Source organism: Chenopodium quinoa, unplaced genomic scaffold (assembly GCF_001683475.1).
Source record: "Chenopodium quinoa cultivar QQ74 unplaced genomic scaffold, ASM168347v1, whole genome shotgun sequence".
Classification (NCBI taxonomy): domain Eukaryota; kingdom Viridiplantae; phylum Streptophyta; class Magnoliopsida; order Caryophyllales; family Amaranthaceae; genus Chenopodium; species Chenopodium quinoa.
This window is the reverse complement of record NW_018743252.1, coordinates 4,513,914-4,534,217: the sequence shown is the minus strand read 5'-3', so window position 1 is coordinate 4,534,217 and position 20,304 is coordinate 4,513,914. Positions and strand designations below refer to the sequence as shown.

The window sequence follows — 20,304 nt, the reverse complement described above, 5'->3', positions numbered from 1 at the left end:
ACAGATTGTCCACATTGGCCTAAACATTCCTTCAGTTTTTAAGGAAAAATTAAATCCGGAAAGATCGTTAGAACAAAATCAACTTGTTAGGTTCAATTGTTCATATCATATACTGTATCAAAATGGAATAAAAAATTAGCTATTAATGGGCTTAATTCACATTTTAATCAACTCTATATGAACAATTGTTACAAAAATTTCTCCCGTTTAAAACAGACCTAAAAAAAGAGAATCAGCTGTTCCAATAATTAATCTACAACAAGTATGCTACAAAATGTTAAGATTCAAGTGTAACTTGAGACTATAACTGAGGAAGTCACTAATCTTTCTTTCTACGCTTCATTCTTTCAAGAGCACCTAGAGGAGCATCAGCCCCTTTCACCTCCTCCCCATCTTCAGCTTTCTCAGGGTCATCCCGCTTCTTAGCCAAGCCACCAAAAACAGCACTTGGTACATCCTTTTGAGCAATCTCGACCTTTTCCACATCTTCCTCATCATCATCACTCTCCTCTGGTAGTTCAATCTCCTCCTGGTTTACATTTCTTTTGCCAGCGTCACTTTGAGATTCAACTCCAGCACTGACAAAACCAACAGTCCTTGCTTTATCCTTAGCTAGAACATCATTGTCTACAGGAGCCAACTGCCTTTCAAGAGCAGCCATCTCATCAGCGGGAACCCCAGCTTTTTCAATTGCATCAAGGCTGACCTCATCTTTTTGCATCAGTAATTCAGGAAGGATGAAATGGGTCTGCAGGGAATACAATGGTTAGGAATCCATCTCAGGCTCTCAGCAATGAAATTACCCGCTCAGCAAATAATATAGCTCCAAATGAAAGAAAGGATGCAACTTAGAGCAGATATTAAGTAATTCCAAATTGCTGTTTATTTTTATAAGAATCTACCAGCACTTCCTATTTAAGTTTTCAGAAAAAAAAAAAAAAAAAAAAAAAAAGCATCCAAGCCAAGATGAATGTTTTCACTTGATACGTACATCAGCAATCAATGCATAAATGTCAGGGGATTATTAATGTGGGAGAAAAGGAAAGAAAAGACACATAGGCAGAAGACTCATGTTTTTCTTTTATTAATGAAACCCTTGCAAAAGGAAAAGGAAAGGACTCATGCTTTGCTTTTTTTTGGTGTTTGATCCATTGAGAATAAAAACAAACCCCACCCACAGTCTAACTAACCTATCAGTAGCTTCTTTCCATCAATCACCATTTTTTCCCCAAGAGCTGCTCCCCAAACTTCCACCCCCGAAAACACCAAGGTGGTGTAGTATCAATTAATTGTCCTAGAACATTATGTGATAACCAAAAACATTGAAACTTAAACGCCCGCCAAGGAATGAATGGAAGATAGGAAAGTGATGAATCAATACACTGAATGGAGGGCTTGAGGCAATTCCTAAAAGGAAGATGGTAAAGATTGAAATAAAGGTGAATCAAGCATGCAGTAATTAGCCAATGCAGACCAATATACTCAGAGGCTATACTAAACCAAATGAAGTGGGTAGCAAGTAAAATTATTGCACACTTGCACGCATGAACTAGTTTACATGACCCACCCTAGCTATAGAAAGTGATTGATTTGGTCAATTGGCACAGTAAAATGATTAAAGCACAGTAATGATGTGGTAGCAAAAAGAACACAAAAACAAATTTACTATGCTATACAAGAACAGAGAAACAAGTGCTTGTAATTTGGGAACTGACACAAATAGACTGAGCTATAGGCCGTTACACAAAAATAGACAGAACTTAAAAAAATAAACGGAGTACAAAATAATCTTGAGCTAAAATAAGATAAACAATTACGAAGCATAATGTTAGCAATATCAGACTTGAAATTTCAGAAATTTAAAACACCAACATGAATAAAAATTAATTTCCTAGCGAAAACACAGGGAAGATATTAACTTAGAAATATTCTTTTCAAATTTTCTCCGGTTCTTTAGATGCTTGAATTAACACATATCACAAAATCGATTTTTTTTTTTTTTTTTTAAATTATAAGCATCCTCCAAAGTTCAATCCCTTCTGTACATTTCTTAAGTTCAAGCTATTTTAGTTTGATGGCCCATAATTCATTCTATTCAATACAAATATTCCTAAAAAAGTTCATAAGAAATGTAAGCAGCTCTTCCTACATTAACAAAGTTTTGTTTTTCCTCTGTTATTATTTATTTCTGTTCTGAAAAAAAGAACTTGCCAGTGTTATACTTTCTTTTGGCGTATTGTTCATGGCTATATAGATTAACACTATGTATCGATGACAATAGTGACGGGAAGGGAAAGGGAAGGAAAAAGAGGGGAGGGAAAGGGGGGTGAGGGGAGAGAGGAGTTGACATTCCATTTTCCTTTCAAATCTCTCCAACAATGGAGGGATTTATTTGTTAAAAGGGGAAGGAAAATGGATCCTCCCAATTCCCTCCCCTTCCTTCTTGCATTAGGTATCCAAACAAAGGATGATGTATCCTTTCTTTTCTCTTCTCTTCTCTTCCTTTCCCTCCATTTCTCTCTATCCAAACATGGTGTAAATGAATTAAAGGTAAATATATGGAAAGAAAGCAAAAGGAGGTTAAAAACTCTTTTGCACAGTCACTTGACCACTTCCCCAATTCAAGCCTTCTTATGTCCAGTAAGCATTTCACAAACACCTATCTCCTTACATGTCTCATACCAAACACCCCCCCTCCTCTATCTCTCTCTTATCCCCTCCACTTAAAAACAGGTGACTGAAGGGTTATCCATAACTGGTGAGTGAACGTCCCAAGATCTAGATAATAATACTCCGTAATTGTTTCAACCCAATATAAAGGTTATAATTCTTGGGTTGATGAAGGAGAGTATGAGGTAAAGGGTTTGTTTGTACTTCTAAATTTGTTTCTCTCACCACTTGCATAATTATTCAGATTGTAGCATTTGCAAATGAATGCTGGTAATTCTGACAGGTATAGTAGGTTTTTTTTTTTTTTTTTTTTTTTTTTGTCCATGGTCTACACATTTCTGCATACAGTGGCTTTGCATAGGGAAGAGGGATTTTGAAGTACTCCCTCCTGTTCACAATGATGTTCTCATTTGGAATCTTTTGACTATTAAAAATTAGAGGAAATCTTCTAAAATTTCTCTCAATCTATAATTTTTGCTAGTGTGAGATTAAAGATATTTGCGACCAAAGATTTGCATCGATTTACGTAAACAGGATCATTATGAAACGGAGGGAGTAGTTCTTTTAATCTAATACTTCGTATTTCTGAATTTCTGACTTTATGTGGGTGTATTACGTGAACCAACACACATGCCCTGATCCAGACATTTCTATAATTCTATCAGCCAATGGGGAACAAGCTTTGAATGAATTATCATTAATCAATTTAAGTAGTTCTTTAAATCTACTAGTATTTCTGAATTTCTGACTTTACAATTCTCAAGCAAAATTATGTGGGTGTGCACGTTAAGCTGACACACATGCCCTAGTCCAGACATTTCTAACATTCTAATGGCCAATGGGGAACAAGCTTTGCGTTATCATTAATCAAGCTATATTTTTCTAGAATGGGCAATGTCAGATCTAAAGGACGCTGCATAGGAGTAAGATATGGCGTTCCGCAGAAAATTTATGGATCACAATGCTTTGTTATCCCTCCAGCAAGATTTAATGTGATCTGAAATATTCACTTATATGACAGAAAAATGTATTCCTATTGCAACATAAGATATTGCACCATAAAACTAATACAACTACTAGAGCAGAACTTCTCTTTGATCAATGACTAGGTTCAAGGTCTGGAGAGGTCACGTTTAAGAGGTCTTTAACCCAATGACTGGAAACAAAACCCTTGAGCTCTTTTTATACAATTAGATAACACTCAATAATACTTAACATTAGCAAGGTCACACACACACACACACACAAAGGCTAAAAAAACAATAGACACCAGTACTGCGCTACTACCCAATAACAATTATGGACTAGATTTAACACCAAATGAAGTTGGCCACAAGATGAACGTACCTGGCTGAAACTAGAAACAATACTACGTTTTATGCGGAGCATTTCTCTGAAGGTGTCTTCATTTCCATGTTGGACCTCAAATTCATGCCACTGATTCCAGAAATCAGGAACAATTCTTGGATCTGCAAACGTGGAGGCATATAAGTAAACTGCACGAGCACGGTCAACCTCTCCGAGGCTTTTCTCAAGCTCAGCATACTTCATGCACATGGTTATCACATCTTTGTCAGGAAGACCAGATTGAATTGCTTGCTCATATATCTCCCTGGTTTTTGGCACACCAAACATTTCTGCTGCACGAGCTATGTAGATCTCATACATGCTCAACTTCTCACTAGCTGGAACAGCTTTAGTAGCTTGATCATAAACCTTCATTGCACGCTTTGCTAAGCCATAGTCCTCCTCCAACTTAGCATATTGCAGGTATAAAGGTTTTACACATTCCCCAGGTGCCTAAAATATATCAAAATGTCAGACAATCAAGCTTCAGTAAACAAACATTTATGAGAACATGAAAAATATCCATAATAGTTGAAAAACTGGACCAATCAACTTCCATCATGGGTATAAGCATTAGGAAACAGAAATAGGAGTAAAGAGTAAGAAAAGTAAAAAAGTCAAGCCCCTTAAATATAATTAAAAGTAACAATTTCCTTTCAAGCTGGAAAAAAAAAAGGTTAGGATCTATTTCATTTCCTGAGAAGCCACACATCACATCACATGTTTCGAGCTAGAGGCACACACAGAATGAATGAGATCCATGGAATTGAGATTTCCAAGGAACAGAATCTCATGAAAGCATACCCTGAAAACACTTTTAGACAAAGGCTATTTGAAACACTTCAAGAGATTATATACATTAATACTTTTTTTTTTTTTTGAGGGAATTATATACATTAGTACTGGGCGTTCATAATAGGCTATTTCAAAACAAAATCCTGTATTTAAAAAATGAGGAATCGAATATAGGCTATCAGGCAATACTGTTCCATAACAGATATTAATTGGTGTGCTGAACTAATAACATGGGCATACCGTTTCAACAGCATTCTCAAAGAGCTCTCTGGCTCGTTCCAACTTAGTCTTCCCATATCTCTTAACAAACTTGGATAAATATGTAACCCATATCTCTTTCACATGAGGATATTTGAAGATCTTCACACCTCTTTCATACACCCTAAATGCATCTTCAAAATATTTATGCTCCTGTAGCCACCAAAAAATAAAGTAAAAAATCAGAACACAACAACAATAATAACAAAAACACATGGTGTCTTCAAATTATTTACAGAATGTCATACCTCCAGAAGCATTGCATAGTTTATAATAATTTGGGGAGTAGCAATTCTTATATCCAATATGCTCTCATACACAGCACGGGTGGACTCCAAAGTACCAAGGCTTTCCTCCAAATCTACATAGAATGTCCACAATTTTAAAGATTTGTGCAGCTTCATCTGCACAGGCTCATAACCATCCGCAGCAACTGAATAAGAGGAACAAAAAGTTAGCTCATAGTCCCCTTGGACAAGCAGAAAACAAACATCAAAATACTGCACCTAATTAAGTGTCTGGTTAGTCTAATAAAATAGCAATTCAGCATCAGCATTCAGCACAATCTCCATGAACATAGCCCAACCCACCCTCTTCCCCACCCCCCACCCGAACAAGAGTGGGAGAGAGAGAGAAATCAAACTATAATTTATTCATACCAAGTGTAACACCACTCTGATGCCCAAAGATATAGCAAAAATCACAAGTGCGAAGATATTCAGCCAAATTTCAATTACAGCCTTTCTAAACCAAATACATTTCTATCTGGTTAAGACTTCAGAGCAGCAAAGGGTAGATAGCATCTTAGTGATAATTTCACTGATACACTACATCAGAATGTCATACATTCCTTTTATGACAAGAAAAGCTGCAAAAGTCAAGTACAGTGAGGTACATAAGTTTATAGATCATATTCATACACATGTACCGTGGTAAGAAACTCGAGCTTCATAGAGGTAGCTGGAATCTCAAAAGAAAATACTATGTAATTAAATTAGAATGGAAACCTGCTACAAGTTGCAATGGCAAGACAGGCAAAATAAAGTACCAATTATAGGGAATAAAATAACTACCTCGACGCTTAACTTCGACAGAGGGCACTGCTGTTGCACGCCGCATCAGGTCCAGTGCTCCTTTAAAGTTTTTGTGCCTTAACTCCATCTCGGCCCATTCACACCATATACTAGCAAGATGATCCACTGCTTTATAATTCACTTGTACTGCTTTGTCAAATATAACCCTAGCATTAGCAAGATCTTTGTGGCTTTCATACAGCTTAGCAAAAGCTACCCACAAAGTGTGAGGCTTTCCTACTGCCTTCATAGGATCCACAGTCCTGACCGCCTCAGTATAGGTCAATATCTGCCTAGTTGGGTTACCCTCAAAGAGCTTCACTCTTCGATGCCATTGCTCCACATTATGTGGGTTTTGACGAAGAAGAACACTATTAGCTAGCTCAGGACGTCTATCCATCAAATGCTCCAACCTAGCGAGCCGCAAATCCACATCATTATCATCGTGCAGCCAAAAACCCTTTAAGATCTTCTTCTCAAACTTTCCCATAGAGAGTTCAACATCCCCCCTAATATCAACCTCCTCCTCTTCCTCATCCCCACCACCATCCTCTCCCTCTTCATCACTCAAATCCAAACTCTCCATTTTATATGCCAGCATACTCTCCTCAAACTGTGAATAAGCATCGAAAATCACACTAAAATCCCTGACAGTCACCACCGTCATCATACCCTCCTCAAACACATCCCTAGCCTTCTCCGGCAACTTCCTCCTGATATAATAATCCGCCAACGAAGTCCACAACCGCCCCACCTCATCCGTAAATTTCCTAATCCCACCCCTAATTATCGCATCCACATTCAACCCAGAAACCTCGGTAGCATGCTTAGTCAACAATTCACACAACTCAAGCCAAAGCCGATGCTTCGTCTTCCCCTTAATCGAAAAGAATTGATCATCATTCAAAACCCCAGCCAACCTCTCGGAAGCCTCCTGCCAGCGCTCCGAATTCACCAAAAACTCAATAAATTCCTCAATATGAGATGGGTCATACTTCAAATACCTCCTATAAACCCTAAGCGAAGTCTCGATCGGAATCCCCTTCTGACTAACAAAAATCAAATAGGGTTCCCAAATTCGATCATGCTGAGTAACAGGCAAAGCACAAAGAGCCCGATCGAAAGTACGACGAGTACGAGTAACCAATTTCTGAACAATTAGGGTTTGTAAATACATAATCCAAATTCTGGGCATCTTATGCATAGTAACCAAAGCACGTTCAAAAGTATTATCTAGGGTTTCATACTGAGAATGTGTAATAGGAAGATTACGAACAAGTTCAAGGCGTTCACGAAGATAAGCATACCAGAGTTTGTAGCTTCCAGGTAAAGCTTTGAGAGCTCGTTCGTAGATGACTGCGCGTTTCTTGAAAGGAGAAGAGGTTCTTGCGACGAGGTAGCGCCACCATAGACGGAGGCTGAAGGGGTTGCGCAGGATTTCTTCTTCGTAAGGAAGGTCGTCTTCGGAAGGGTACAATTCTCGAGCTATAGCCATGGCAAAGCACTACTCTACTCGCCGAGCATACGAGAGAAACAGAAGATGGGAAACAAAGAGATTGTGAGTAGTGACTAGTGACTAGTGACTAGTGAGAGTAGCCGCTAGTTGGGGTTCGAAGCCCGGCTTATTCAATTGAGAGATTTTAATTCGGGTGTTTGGATTCGTTGTAGTAAAGTCAAGTTGGGTCGGGTCTGCTTTTAAATTTGAGTCATGCTTTTTTTTTCTTTTTTTTTTTTTTTTTTTTACACAAAACTTGAGTCATGCTAGAATAGTGCTTTTACATTTTTATTTTATATTTTTTAGTGGGATTAGTGTTTTTACATTAAAAAGATAATATTATGTAAAAATAATTTTAGTTCATTAAACCTAATTTCAATTTAGTTTATTTAATTTTAGTTTTTGGCATCATTATGGTTTTTTTTTGTTCATCAAAATCATATGATATATGTCATATAATGAATCAAAAATTGGTCAAACATATTAAAATCATCATAATTTTGAAAACTAACAACAGTAAAAACATTTTTTTTTCCTTGTTTTTGGTTTTTTGTTTTAAAACAAAAAAAAAAAGGAGAATAAAAACGATCTCAAACAAGCCCAACGACCTAATATTGATACTACATTCTACGTGGGATCGACCCTAACTTACCCTATTACATTTAGGAGTATAAGTTAGGTTTTTATTATTTTTGTTAGGTGCATGACCGCCTATCAAATGTCCAAAAATTTTGCACCGTTGGCAAGGTGCACCATAGGATAATTTTTGCTCGTTTAATATTATTTGCTTAATTTTTTTAAAAAGTCTTTATTATATAAGCCAAGTGGAGGTTGTGGTGTCCAACTAAAAGACATTAGTACCCTTTTGACTTATACTACAACTATTAATCTATGGACGCGATGCGTATTGGTTTTTCAAATGTTTCAATCAATTAGGAGGAAATATTTAACATTTAATAATAATGTAAATCAAATAAATAAGTTTTAGTTTTAAAATATTATATCAAATTCAATGTAAATTAGTAATTTCATGAGCATGATTAGTAAATGTAATAAGTTATTAATAAAAAGCTAACCATAAATTAAGGAGTATATCTTTTCCCTCGATCCTCTTCTGCATCACCAATGATAGTTGACCAAGAACTCCTACTACCACTAGCACCGGCTTGGGACTAAATAGAGTAGGTGTAGCCTCACTGTAAGATGAAGGACAAGAAGACTGACCCATCGAATCGGATGTCTTCCTTCAATCCAATTGGATTCTTTCCCTTCCATATGATTGTTAGTTGTTCTATGTCGTGGCCTAACTCGAATGGTTAAATGGCACAACTATCATTTTTTTTTAATTACCCTTAATGATTGGGCTTCGGTATACAAGAATACAAGCTCTGAACAATTCGCAAAAACTCCATTTCCATCGAGAATTGAATGGAGTTGCATTTGCTCCAGTTAATTTGGTCAAAATGTGCCTTAACCCTGTGGGAGATATTCTTTCTTCCATAATAACAAATCGACCCCTTAAATCAAGGAAGATTTTTTTTTTTGCTCATGTACTTATATGTGACACAAGGTTCTTTATGCGTTTTTTATAACCCTTGTATTTTGACTGGGTGTACCATGCGCATGGTACATCCGTGTATGATGAAGTTTTCACCTAGGTGTATATAAAAGGTCTTGCAAAGTTTTCAGATTAAATCCGTAAAAACTATTTTGATTAAAAGCATTCTAATTTAACCTTAATTTATTTTTTTTCTTTTAAACAAACCTTAGTTTATTTATTTTATTTTATTGAAACAAAACCTTAGTTTATTATTATTGTAGCGATCACAATTAGTTTTAGATAAAAATTAGGTAATTATAGATTTGTATTTTTTAGAAAGTTTTATTTTAGATAAAAATTAGATTTTTCCTTTTCCTTTTCCTTTTCCTTTTCAAATTGGAAATTACTTATTTGTATTTTTTAAGAAAGTTTTACTCGTATTAGATAAGAGTAGTAAAATTTGAGAAACTATCCAAACCTCCTTATAAATCTTCAACAACCTTGTTATAAGCTGGAGTTTTCCTACGCTGCAAGCATCGTTGTTCTTTTTTTTTTTTTTTTTTTTTCAACCAATTTTATTTTTCCCAAATCCCTTATTTTTCCAACTCACAACAATTTTTCTTACTCACCAATCATCAAATTCAGTCAAAACCCTCGTAATTTTCCCTAATTTCCTTCCTTTTTCTCAATCAAATCCCTAGCTTTTATCGAAATTCATCTTCTACTACTATAATTCAGCACTAATCACTCAATATTTTGATTCAATCATATAATCATGGCTACCCAGAAACCCCAGAGATCGCCAGCAGAAATTGAAGATATAATTCTTCGGAAAATATTTCTTGTATCTTTGATTGATTCAATGGAATCTGATTCTCGAGTAGTTTATCTTGAATTAACAGCTGCTGAAATTCTTAGCGAAGGTAAGGAATTGCTTTTATCTAGGGATTTAATGGAAAGGGTTTTGATTGATCGGCTTTCCAATGAATTCCCGAATGCCGAACCGCCTTTTTCGTATTTAGTTGGCTGTTATAGACGTGCTTATGATGAAGAGAAGAAGATTATGAACATGAAAGATAAAAATTTGAGGTCTGAAATTGAGTTAGTTGTTAAGCAAGCGAAAAAGTTGGCAGTTTCATATTGTAGGATTCATTTAGGTAACCCTGATATGTTTCCTGGTATAGATGATACTGTTGTTAGTGACCATGCTAATTTGATGAGGAAGAAGCAATCGCCGTTGTTGCCATTGATTTATTCGAATGTTGGTGGCGGGGCCATAATCGATAGCTATGGAGGGTCTGGGAGTAGTGGTGGGATAACTTGCCCACCTGGGTTTTTGGATGAGTTCTTTGGGGAGGGAGATTTCGATAGTTTGGACCCGATTTTTAAGTGTTTGTATGATAATTTGAGGGAGAAAGTGGTGAAAGAATCAGCATTGGGGAATTTTCAGCAGCCCCTGAGGGCTTTGTTGTATTTAGTTAGTTTACCAGTTGGGGCTAAGTCTTTAGTTACACATAGATGGTGGATGCCATCGGGTTCGTATTTGAATGGTCGTGCTATGGAGGTTGCTAGCATCTTGGGTCCTTTCTTTCATATTAGTGCCTTACCTGATACAGGTTTTTTCAGGAGTAAACCTGATGTTGGGTGAGTTTCCTTCATCTGCTTTGATGGGTTGCTTTAGTTTTGTTATTTTCTTCTGGTTGTTGCTGAATTCTGAAATTCTGAATGTATGAGTTTAGTGAGATTGAATTGAACTTGTTTGAGGTTAAATTGTATGTTTTTTTTGGGTTTAATTGGATGCATAGTAATATATGAATAATACTGCATTACTACAGTATTTTATGTTTAATGATGATATGGTGCTTAAAGAACTGTGATATTAGTTAGTGGTGGGGGTAGATGTAAAAGTATTTATCTTTGTGTCAAACTATGTTGTTAGAATGGTAAGGTGTTTGTCTGCTTTATCTCTAAGAAGGATAGCTCATCGTTGTTTGTTATTGATCGAAGTTATTTACAGCATTTGCCCTTGTTGGCTCGTGGTGTTGTGGTTCCTCATGCTTATGTTCTTTCTTACATGATTTGTTTATCTCTGAACTGTGAAGGATCAATTTTACACTTACAAGTATGCTAAAACAATTAATCAACACAATGAATAAACAAACAGAAGATTTATGTGTCCTCCTCTAATCCTCTTTGTAGACTTCAATACATCAGTTTGAAATATAGGCTTCTTATTAATGTGCTCAAGCTACCTACATAAATGAAAGTTTCAGTTTTATTTCTTTATTTTCTATTTGTTCCACGAAGTTTGATATCTGAAGTTGGCCTCTAACCCATTTCATAATCAGGCAATCAGAAGTGAATGTCTAAATTTGGTCAATTGGATGTTTTGTTCTGGTTCAGGACACAAATGTTATTGTAAATATTCAGTTCTAATCTTGTTATTTAGACACAGGTCATATTCAGATCTGTTGTAAAATGCTAATCTGTACGCATCCTATATTTTTTTGGGTCAGCTTTTGTTTGAGTCAAAATTGGCTGGTTGGAGAATTAAGGGTAAAAAAGGCATTTTCCACTCATAAATTACCAAATATTGTATTGTTGAAAGTATCTGTACTAATATATTAAAAGGTGTTCCTAAGAACGTCTATACGCCACGAGACCCCTCATATCGCCACGTCACTTACGCTACTCCTTATTATGCCACGTCATCCACTCAACTCCTCAATATGCCACGTTATCCACACAACCAACAATACTCCATGTTGTCTCAACTATATTTAAAAAAATATATGGATGAGAAGGTTCGAACACTTGACCTCTTAGAAGAAAGGTTATTTTGTTCAACCATGTAGGCTAAGTGTCAACTATGCTTTAACCTTGCACAATACTACAAAGTATTGAAGACATATACTACATACAAACATTAGATGCTCTTAAAAATTGGCAGTTGCACAACTATAAAAGTAGTAACCCGGAGCAACGCCTGTGCTACTCACTAGTTGTGACATTTAAGTGTTGCAAATTATTAAGAAAAAATGGAGGAAAGCTTTCCACAAATATCATATAAGACTACATTTATTGCTGAATCTTGTGTTTTGCTTGGATGCTTTACTGCAATATTATACTAATCAACAAATTGTTATTGCTTTGTTTTTACTAGTGAGCAGTGCTTCTCTCAATCATCCTCTCGTCGTCCAGCTGATCTACTATCATCATTCGCTACCATAAAGACGGTGATGAATAACTTATATGATGGTCTGCATGAGGTTCTTCTTTGTCTTCTGAAAAAACCAGATACTCGAGAAAATGTTTTAGAATTTCTAGCAGCCGTGATCAATAACAATTTCTCGAGGGCGCATTTGCAGGTAAGTGTCATTTGTAATCTGCCATTGCTGCATTGTCATATATGATAAATTGATAGCTAGTACAACAAATGCTTGCTAACTTTGGCAGTATTTCCTCATTGCTTTTTTGCACATTGTGTGCTGGCATGCCCTATTGCCCTTTAAGAGTGTATTAAGAACCTCAAGAATTCCAACCGCAACTCTCTCGAGGGATTACTCTGATTGTTTTGTTTATGAATTTGTATACAGATTGATCCTATGACTTGTGCAAGCTCTGGAATGTTTGTCAATCTCAGCGCTGTTATGCTCAGGCTTTGCGAACCATTTTTAGATGCTAATCTCTCAAAACGGGATAAAATTGATCCAAACTATGTATTTTATAGTAATCGTATGGACTTAAAGTGAGAACCATCATTTTGCAAAGTTCTCCCTTTATTTTATTAAAAGTTATTTTTCTTAAGAAATCATTCTTACAGTTTTTGTGCTAACAATTTTCAGAGGACTTACAGCACTGCATGCTTCATCAGAAGAGGTCTCTGCATATATCTCTGAGCTTAATGTCGGAAGATCTGATGGTTCTACTGTCAATAATGTTACAGATAATCGCTTGTTGACATCTTTGGAAGCCACTGGCTCTGGCATTAATTCTGGTGGACCCCCTGCCCAGAATGTACGATCAATGTTGAATGGTGATAAGACTAAATATCCATTCATCTGTGAATGCTTCTTTATGACAGCAAGGGTTCTAAACTTAGGGTTATTAAAAGCATTTTCTGACTTCAAGCATCTAGTCCAGGTAGGAGTTTAAGAGGTGGTGACTGATATATATAGATTTATTGTTCAGCAGCCTGAATTTTAATCTCTTGGATTTTTATATGTTTGTAATGCTTTATCCTGTAAATGATTTAATATTATCCTACATTTTCTTTGCATTGATTTTCTCTGTTCTTGTGGAGTTCATATTGTTTGCTATTCTTACAGGATATGTCAAGATCAGAAGATTCCCTGGCTACCCTTAAGGCCATGCAAGAGCAAGCTCCTACGCCTCAGTTGAAGCAAGATATAGATCGTCTTGAAGAAGAAATTGAATCCTATACACGAGAAAAATTGTGTTATGAAGCACAAATACTTAGGGTATGCCTCCCTCTCATTTTCTTTGTCAGGTCTGCATATTGTTAGTGGGAAGTGTATTGGGTACTTGGTTTTAATTGATAAAGCTTTAGTGAAATTGGTTTCTTTGGGGAGTACAAGAGAAATAACTGCTCCACATAAGTGGTCCTCCTTGCCATCATGGTTGAAGTGAGGAATGGTATACTGTTGTTCCTTGCCAGTGTACCTCGTAGAGTGGTTTAAGTTGATGATACTTCAAGGAGTTGTTTATGCATCACTACGAAATATTTGCTTCTTCTGTGCCTTTATAATGCTAGCTCTTCAACCAAACTACGACTAATGTTCCCGTTCTGTGTTCAGTTACTTTATTATGGTGGCATACTAGCATCTGTATGAAACTGGTTCTATATATTTTGATTTGCAGTTTTATACTTACTGGACTACTTGCTTTGTAGGATGGGGACCTTATCCAGCGTGCTTTAGCTTTTTGCCGGTTAATGGTGGTCTGGTTGGTTGGCTCAGTTGGTGGTTTCAACCTGCCCCTGCCATCACCTTGCCCTATGGAATTTGCTTGTATGCCAGAACATTTTGTGGAGGATGCCATGGAGTTGCTGATGTTTGCATCTCGAATCCCAAAAGCTTTGGATGGTGTCATATTGGTAAGGAGTGGGTGGAATAATTTTCCTAATGATTCCTTTGTTCTCTTTATTTTCTCTGACCTATTATATCTTGTTTGTCTGTTTCCAGGACGATTTCATGAACTTTATCATCATGTTTATGGCTAGCCCTGAATATATTAGAAATCCTTATTTAAGAGCAAAAATGGTCGAAGTGCTAAATGGTTGGATGCCTCGTAGGAGGTATATCACCTGAGCCTTACTAGATTTTTAGCCCTGCATGTTTTGATTTTGTTGCGTAACATTCCTCTTAATTGTCATTTTTAATACTGTGTCTCCTGCATTTGTAGTGGTTCTTCTGCAACCGCTAGTCTATTTGAAGGGCATCAATTATCTTTGCAATACCTTGTCAAGAATCTTCTAAAGCTGTACGTTGACATTGAATTCACGGGCTCTCACACACAGGTAATTGTTTGCTAATTTCAGTCTGTGTTATAAAAAAATTGCAATATTTGCTGGCATCTGCCTTTTTCTTTTGCTAATTTGCTCTGCGTATCTCCTCACTTGGTCCAAACAAAAAAACTTTATCCGTGTGGGTATTGTAACATTATAGAATTAACTTCCATCTTATATTCACCATCACCAAGGCACACAAATATCTGAATGCCTAAGTGCCATACGTGCAAACATGAACATGCATTCACAGAGATATATAGAGACACAAAGAGACGGGAAACAATGAGAGGGGGGGGGGGTGAAAGGCATGGAGGAGCCAATCTTTATGAGCTGTCCCCCCCCCCCCCCCCACCCCACCCCAAAAAAAAAAAAATTCAGCTTCCTCTGAAGATCTTAATAAAATCAGTGTCACAGAATGTATGCATCAAACCTTATCAACTTCATAAGAGACAGTATAATATCCTATACGTGGTGTGGTTATCTGTCCGTGTGTAAACTTGTAAGGGCTTGTTATCTGTCCTTGTGTAAACTTGTAAGGGCTTGTTTCGGCTCAACCCCAAAACCAAACTATAGAAGAAAATATAGCAACATAATTGTCTTAACAATTTGACTTAAAAATCCTGGTATGAATGTTTTATTGACACTGACTCTTCAATTTTGTAAAGGAAACTCTGACAAAGACATTTTGTTTGTGTTTGCATACAGTTCTACGATAAATTTAATATCCGTCACAATATTGCCGAGCTTCTGGAATACCTTTGGCAGGTTCCTAGTTATCGTAATGTTTGGAGACAGGTAGAGACAGTTCCTCAGTTATACAAGGAATCAGTTGTCCTCTTTCACCTTTACTTACATTTTCACTAATGTATGTTTCTTTCAGATTGCGAAGGAGGAAGAAAAGGGTGTTTACCTAAATTTCTTAAACTTCCTGATTAACGACAGTATCTACCTTCTTGACGAAAGTCTAAATAAAATCCTTGAACTTAAAGCACTGGAAGCTGAGATGTCCAATACCGCGGAATGGGAGCGAAGACCTGCTCAAGAGAGACAGGAGAGAACTCGTCTTTTCCATTCCCAAGAGAATGTCAGTTTCATTTATATTAAATTTTTTTTTTCTCCACCTTTCCCTTCTCCTTTATAATTGTATATATCTCAGCTACCTAACCAAATTAAGATGTCTGGTGCTTCAGATAATTAGAATTGATATGAAATTGGCAAATGAAGATGTTAGTCTGCTGGCTTTCACTTCAGAACAGATTACATCACCTTTGCTTCTTCCGGAAATGGTATATATTTTTTATTATTATAATTTATAGTTTACCATCATCTTGCGTTCATGGCTTTCTATAGTTTGAAGCCACGGCTTTTTAAATAGTAAATATTTAATTTCCTGTTCATTAATTACGTTTTGCACCCAGGTTGAAAGAGTTTCCAGCATGCTTAATTACTTCTTGCTACAACTTGTGGGTCCCCAAAGGAAATCCTTAAGCTTGAAGGATCCTGAGAAGTATGAGTTCCGCCCAAAACATCTGCTTAAACAGGTAAGCTGTTTTTCTGTCTCCTTCAATTAAATACTTCTTCCTCTGTTTTTTTAAATTGTACCATTTGGAAATTTAAGCTTACCAATGCAAAACTTTGATCATTAACAAAAGTTTGATATTTGGGAAGCATAAATCAAGACGAATATAACAAGATCCCACAGGACTACTGTTTTCATTGCGTATAAAACATAAAAGATGGTCAAACCGTCAAAAAGGAGTGTGTGGAATTGTGGCAAAGTCCAAATGGTGAATTAAAAAAAAAAAAAAAAAAAAAAACCCCAGAGGAATTATTATATTTCCAATCTGGATTAGGTTAGCTATGTACAGGATGAGGTTTTCACTTTTCAGTGTGTCCTAAAGCAGTGAGAAGCTTACAACAAGCACATCTTATAAATCTTAAGGATTGCGTTGCAAGTATATAGTATTATATTCGCCATTGTGGGAAATCCTCACTTTGTCCTGGACAGTGTCCTTTACGTGTATGTAAATTGTTTAATATTTGCAATTCAGTAATTACTCCCTTATTTCTCATGTCTCGTATAGTTGATAAAACTTTGAAAGTACAATTACAAAAAATTTAATAACTGTTCACATAATTAGTACCTATGTGTGGCTCCAGTGCAATAATCATATTTAGGAGCACTAAGGTTGATTTTTTTTTTTCTTTTAATTATTAATGGGATGAGGAATTAGTCAATTTCTCTCACTTATTATATGGCCTTGATCCCTGCTTGATTTATTTTGTCTAGATTGTCAACATCTATGTTAATCTGGCAAGAGGAGATGAGAAAAATGTTTTCCCTGCTGCAATTTCCAGGGATGGGCGGTCTTACAATGAACAGGTGCTTCTTAATAGAATTATTTTGCCTTTTTACTTTAAATGATGCTTGTGCTCTCTTGTCTATCTATAAATTGGCTCACTCTCTGTCTCTCTTTTCCAGTTGTTTAGTGCTGCAGCTGATGTTCTTATAAGAATAGGAGAAGATGGAAGGATCATACAGGAATTTGTTGAACTTGGTGCAAAAGCTAAAGCCGCAGCTGTTGAAGCCTTGGATGCCGAGAATGCTCTCGGTGATATACCTGATGAATTCTTGGACCCAATTCAGGTAATGTTTGTTAGAAGATGTCCTGTGATGCAGAAATTTCCTCCAGCTGTCTTGAATTAATAGTCACATATACTATTGAGAAAAATTAACTGTGATAAAGGTGTTGGGATAAAAGTTGGAGTAAAGGGGCCCATTTTCTACTTTACCCCGCTCCCCTCCCCTCCCCTCTCCCCTCCCCCTTTTAAAATTCTTTCATCCAAAAACACTTTAAGGAAGAATTGGAATTGTACAACTTGGACTTCTCTTTAAATTTGCCACATCCTTAATTATGAGGAATTTAGATGGTATGTATTTATATTGGACACCAGGTAGTGCTTGTGATTACACTTGATTTTGCTGATATCTATTTCTCGATGCAGTACACGCTGATGAAGGATCCAGTCATATTGCCTTCTTCAAGAGTTACTGTTGATCGTCCGGTCATCTTGAGGCATCTACTGAGTGACAGTGTAATTATTCTTTAGCTTTGTTTTGTACATAACTGCTTAACTGTATTGAGGTCTTTCTGAATTCATGTATTTTGTTGCAGACTGATCCTTTCAACCGTTCCCCGCTCAATCCAGACATGTTAATCTCTGATCTTGAGCTTAAGGCAAAAATCGAGGAATTTATCAGGAGTCATTCAACAAGGAACCGAGATGATGATGTACTCTTGCAAAGCACCAAGGGAACGATACAAAACCCAACAAGTGATATGCAGTTGATTTGACTAGCTAATAAAATTTAAGGTACACCAAAGCTTGATAAGTTAAGCTTGAAAGATATTAGATTTAAAGCCATTTCTTAAGGTGTCTTTTTGGCGCTTGTAAAGGTATCAGTAGGATCATTTTCAGCTGTCAAATCCTAGAAAAAAATGATATACTTGAAAGAAATGTAGTTTGATCAATGATGACAATGTAAATATGTATGAAGCGAATTTTTCATTCTTAGGTAGCCTTGTTTATTGGTTATGCACGATGTCTTAATGCTTTTCTGAACTCTTATTTTTATTCATATTTTTAAATTGAAGATTTGACGGGCTCGATTGTAGATGGTTATCTCTTTCTTGCATTTTCAATATCAGAGCTCACATAGCTCTCAAATGGATTGAGCCTAGCTGTTTAATATAATCTGTAAAGGCATCAGTGAGAAAAACTGTGAAAAAAATGTCAAAAAAAAAAAACTTGGTTGTGCCAAAGGTTCAGTCTCACTTTCTCCAACCCAAAAACTAACCCAACTTGAGAAATAGGCTTATTGGTTAAATTGACAATGACTCAGATCCGATATTGACCAGTTTTCCTGAGAGCATGCTAACCAATGGGTTAGAAAATGTCCATGAGGAAAAAAAAAAATAATAAGTAAAAAAAAATACAATACTATGTCAATGGGCAAATGAAGATTTTCCTCATAAGGAAATCTATTTGTCCTCATGGCTTGGGTGAAATGAAGGCAACAAAGGTGGGGACCAGCCTAAACTGAACTGTCATATTTGAATAAGTAGTTAATAGTGGGGACCAGCCTAAACTGAACTGTCATATTTGAATAAGTAGTTAATAGCCTTTGTTTGTTTTATTATGCATTGATGAATCATATCTTAAATAAGTGATCATGTTCCTTTTCAGTTATTTGTTTTATTATGCATTGAAAATGATAACTTAAATAAGTAGTCGTGTCGCTTTTTATTTCTTTTTTGTTTTATTATGCATTAATGAGTCATCTTAAATAAGTGACCATGTCCCTTTTTATTGAAAATTAGATAATACACCCGGGTGCACCATGCTAATGGTGCACTCGGGTAAACAAAAAAAGGCGGAAAGAACATATAGTGTTTGATAAAGAACATACCTATGTTTGACAAAGAACATACCTTTAATATGTTTTTTGAGTGTGATCAGTGTGTTCTTTAAGTAAAATTATATGTTCTTTATATTATAACTTATGTTATTTAACATATGTTGATAAACATATATTTTTTTTGGGTTTAATAATACAAAGTATGTTCTTTGAATTTGGCGTGTATGTTCTTTAAGGTCGTAGTGACTCCCAAATTCTATTTTTTATTATCATATGTCATATTTAAATTACTTTTATTATCGTATATTCTTTGAGTTTGATTAGTGTGTTATTTAGGTATTAACTATATGTACTTTACAATATAAATTATGTTCTTTTAACATATGGTATTTTGAAATTTGATATTGAAATCTTAAATTATTTTTAATTGAAAATAATGTTAGAGTAAAAAAAAAAACTAAATTATTATGGGAAGTTGAATTTTTTTTGGAGATTTAGAAAACTATTTTTTGGGGAAATGATATCTTTGGTAAGGATTTTTTAAGAGGTGATCAACATTGGCATGACTCGCATCCCGACCCAATCCGGCCCGAAATAGGGTGGGTTTGGGCAAACCTAAAAATACATTTTTAGTTAAAACTCAAACCGGGTTCGAAAAAAGCCCGAAAACCCGCTACTTTTCTACGGGTTTGGGCACAAGAAATTATGATATGGCCCGGCCCTACTCGATTTTTTATCACCTCTAAATTTTTCCCGTTAATAATATGTAATTTTTCAGAAAATTTTATCAAGTTTTTATCTCGTTCTTTTTATTATATCTTTATGTTCTTTGGTAATGCATGTTTTTGTCAAATACAAACATGTTCTTTGTCAAATACATGTATGTTCTTTATGAAACACAAAATGTTCTTTCCGCCTTTTTTTTATTTATCCGGGTGTACGATGAGCACTGTACACCCGTGTGTATAAACCACGGATTACTTTTTATGATTTGTTTTTGAAAAATCATATGTTAAAACAGTAGTCATATCCCTTCAGTTGTTTGTTTTATTATCCATTGAAGAGTCAATTCATAACTATAACCATACATTGAGTTTCATTACTATATTTAGATTTTTCACCCAAACTTCAAGAACCACACGTAAAACATTCAAATATCAAACAAATAAAATGTTT

General features: G+C 35.8%; 2 protein-coding genes across 2 annotated transcripts; one reads left to right on the top strand and one right to left on the bottom strand.

Moving 5' to 3' along the window:
• Positions 1-113: 113 nt before the first annotated feature.
• On the bottom strand, positions 114-8,041 carry LOC110735063 (pre-mRNA-splicing factor SYF1-like). The gene is made up of 5 exons (XM_021915194.1): positions 6,144-8,041; positions 5,319-5,503; positions 5,053-5,223; positions 4,018-4,470; positions 114-748 (listed from the first exon to the last, which is right to left on the bottom strand). The coding sequence occupies exons 1-5, from the start codon at positions 7,636-7,638 to the stop codon at positions 320-322; spliced, it is 2,733 nt and encodes a 910-aa protein (XP_021770886.1). The 5' UTR covers positions 7,639-8,041; the 3' UTR covers positions 114-319.
• Positions 8,042-9,677: 1,636 nt separating this feature from the next.
• On the top strand, positions 9,678-18,392 carry LOC110735062 (probable ubiquitin conjugation factor E4). The gene is made up of 16 exons (XM_021915193.1): positions 9,678-10,822; positions 12,342-12,546; positions 12,775-12,926; positions 13,024-13,321; positions 13,507-13,659; positions 14,091-14,294; positions 14,383-14,495; positions 14,603-14,717; positions 15,414-15,503; positions 15,589-15,792; positions 15,899-15,994; positions 16,127-16,249; positions 16,999-17,091; positions 17,191-17,355; positions 17,715-17,804; positions 17,885-18,392. The coding sequence occupies exons 1-16, from the start codon at positions 9,954-9,956 to the stop codon at positions 18,062-18,064; spliced, it is 3,150 nt and encodes a 1,049-aa protein (XP_021770885.1). The 5' UTR covers positions 9,678-9,953; the 3' UTR covers positions 18,065-18,392.
• The last annotated feature ends 1,912 nt before the right edge of the window (positions 18,393-20,304 follow it).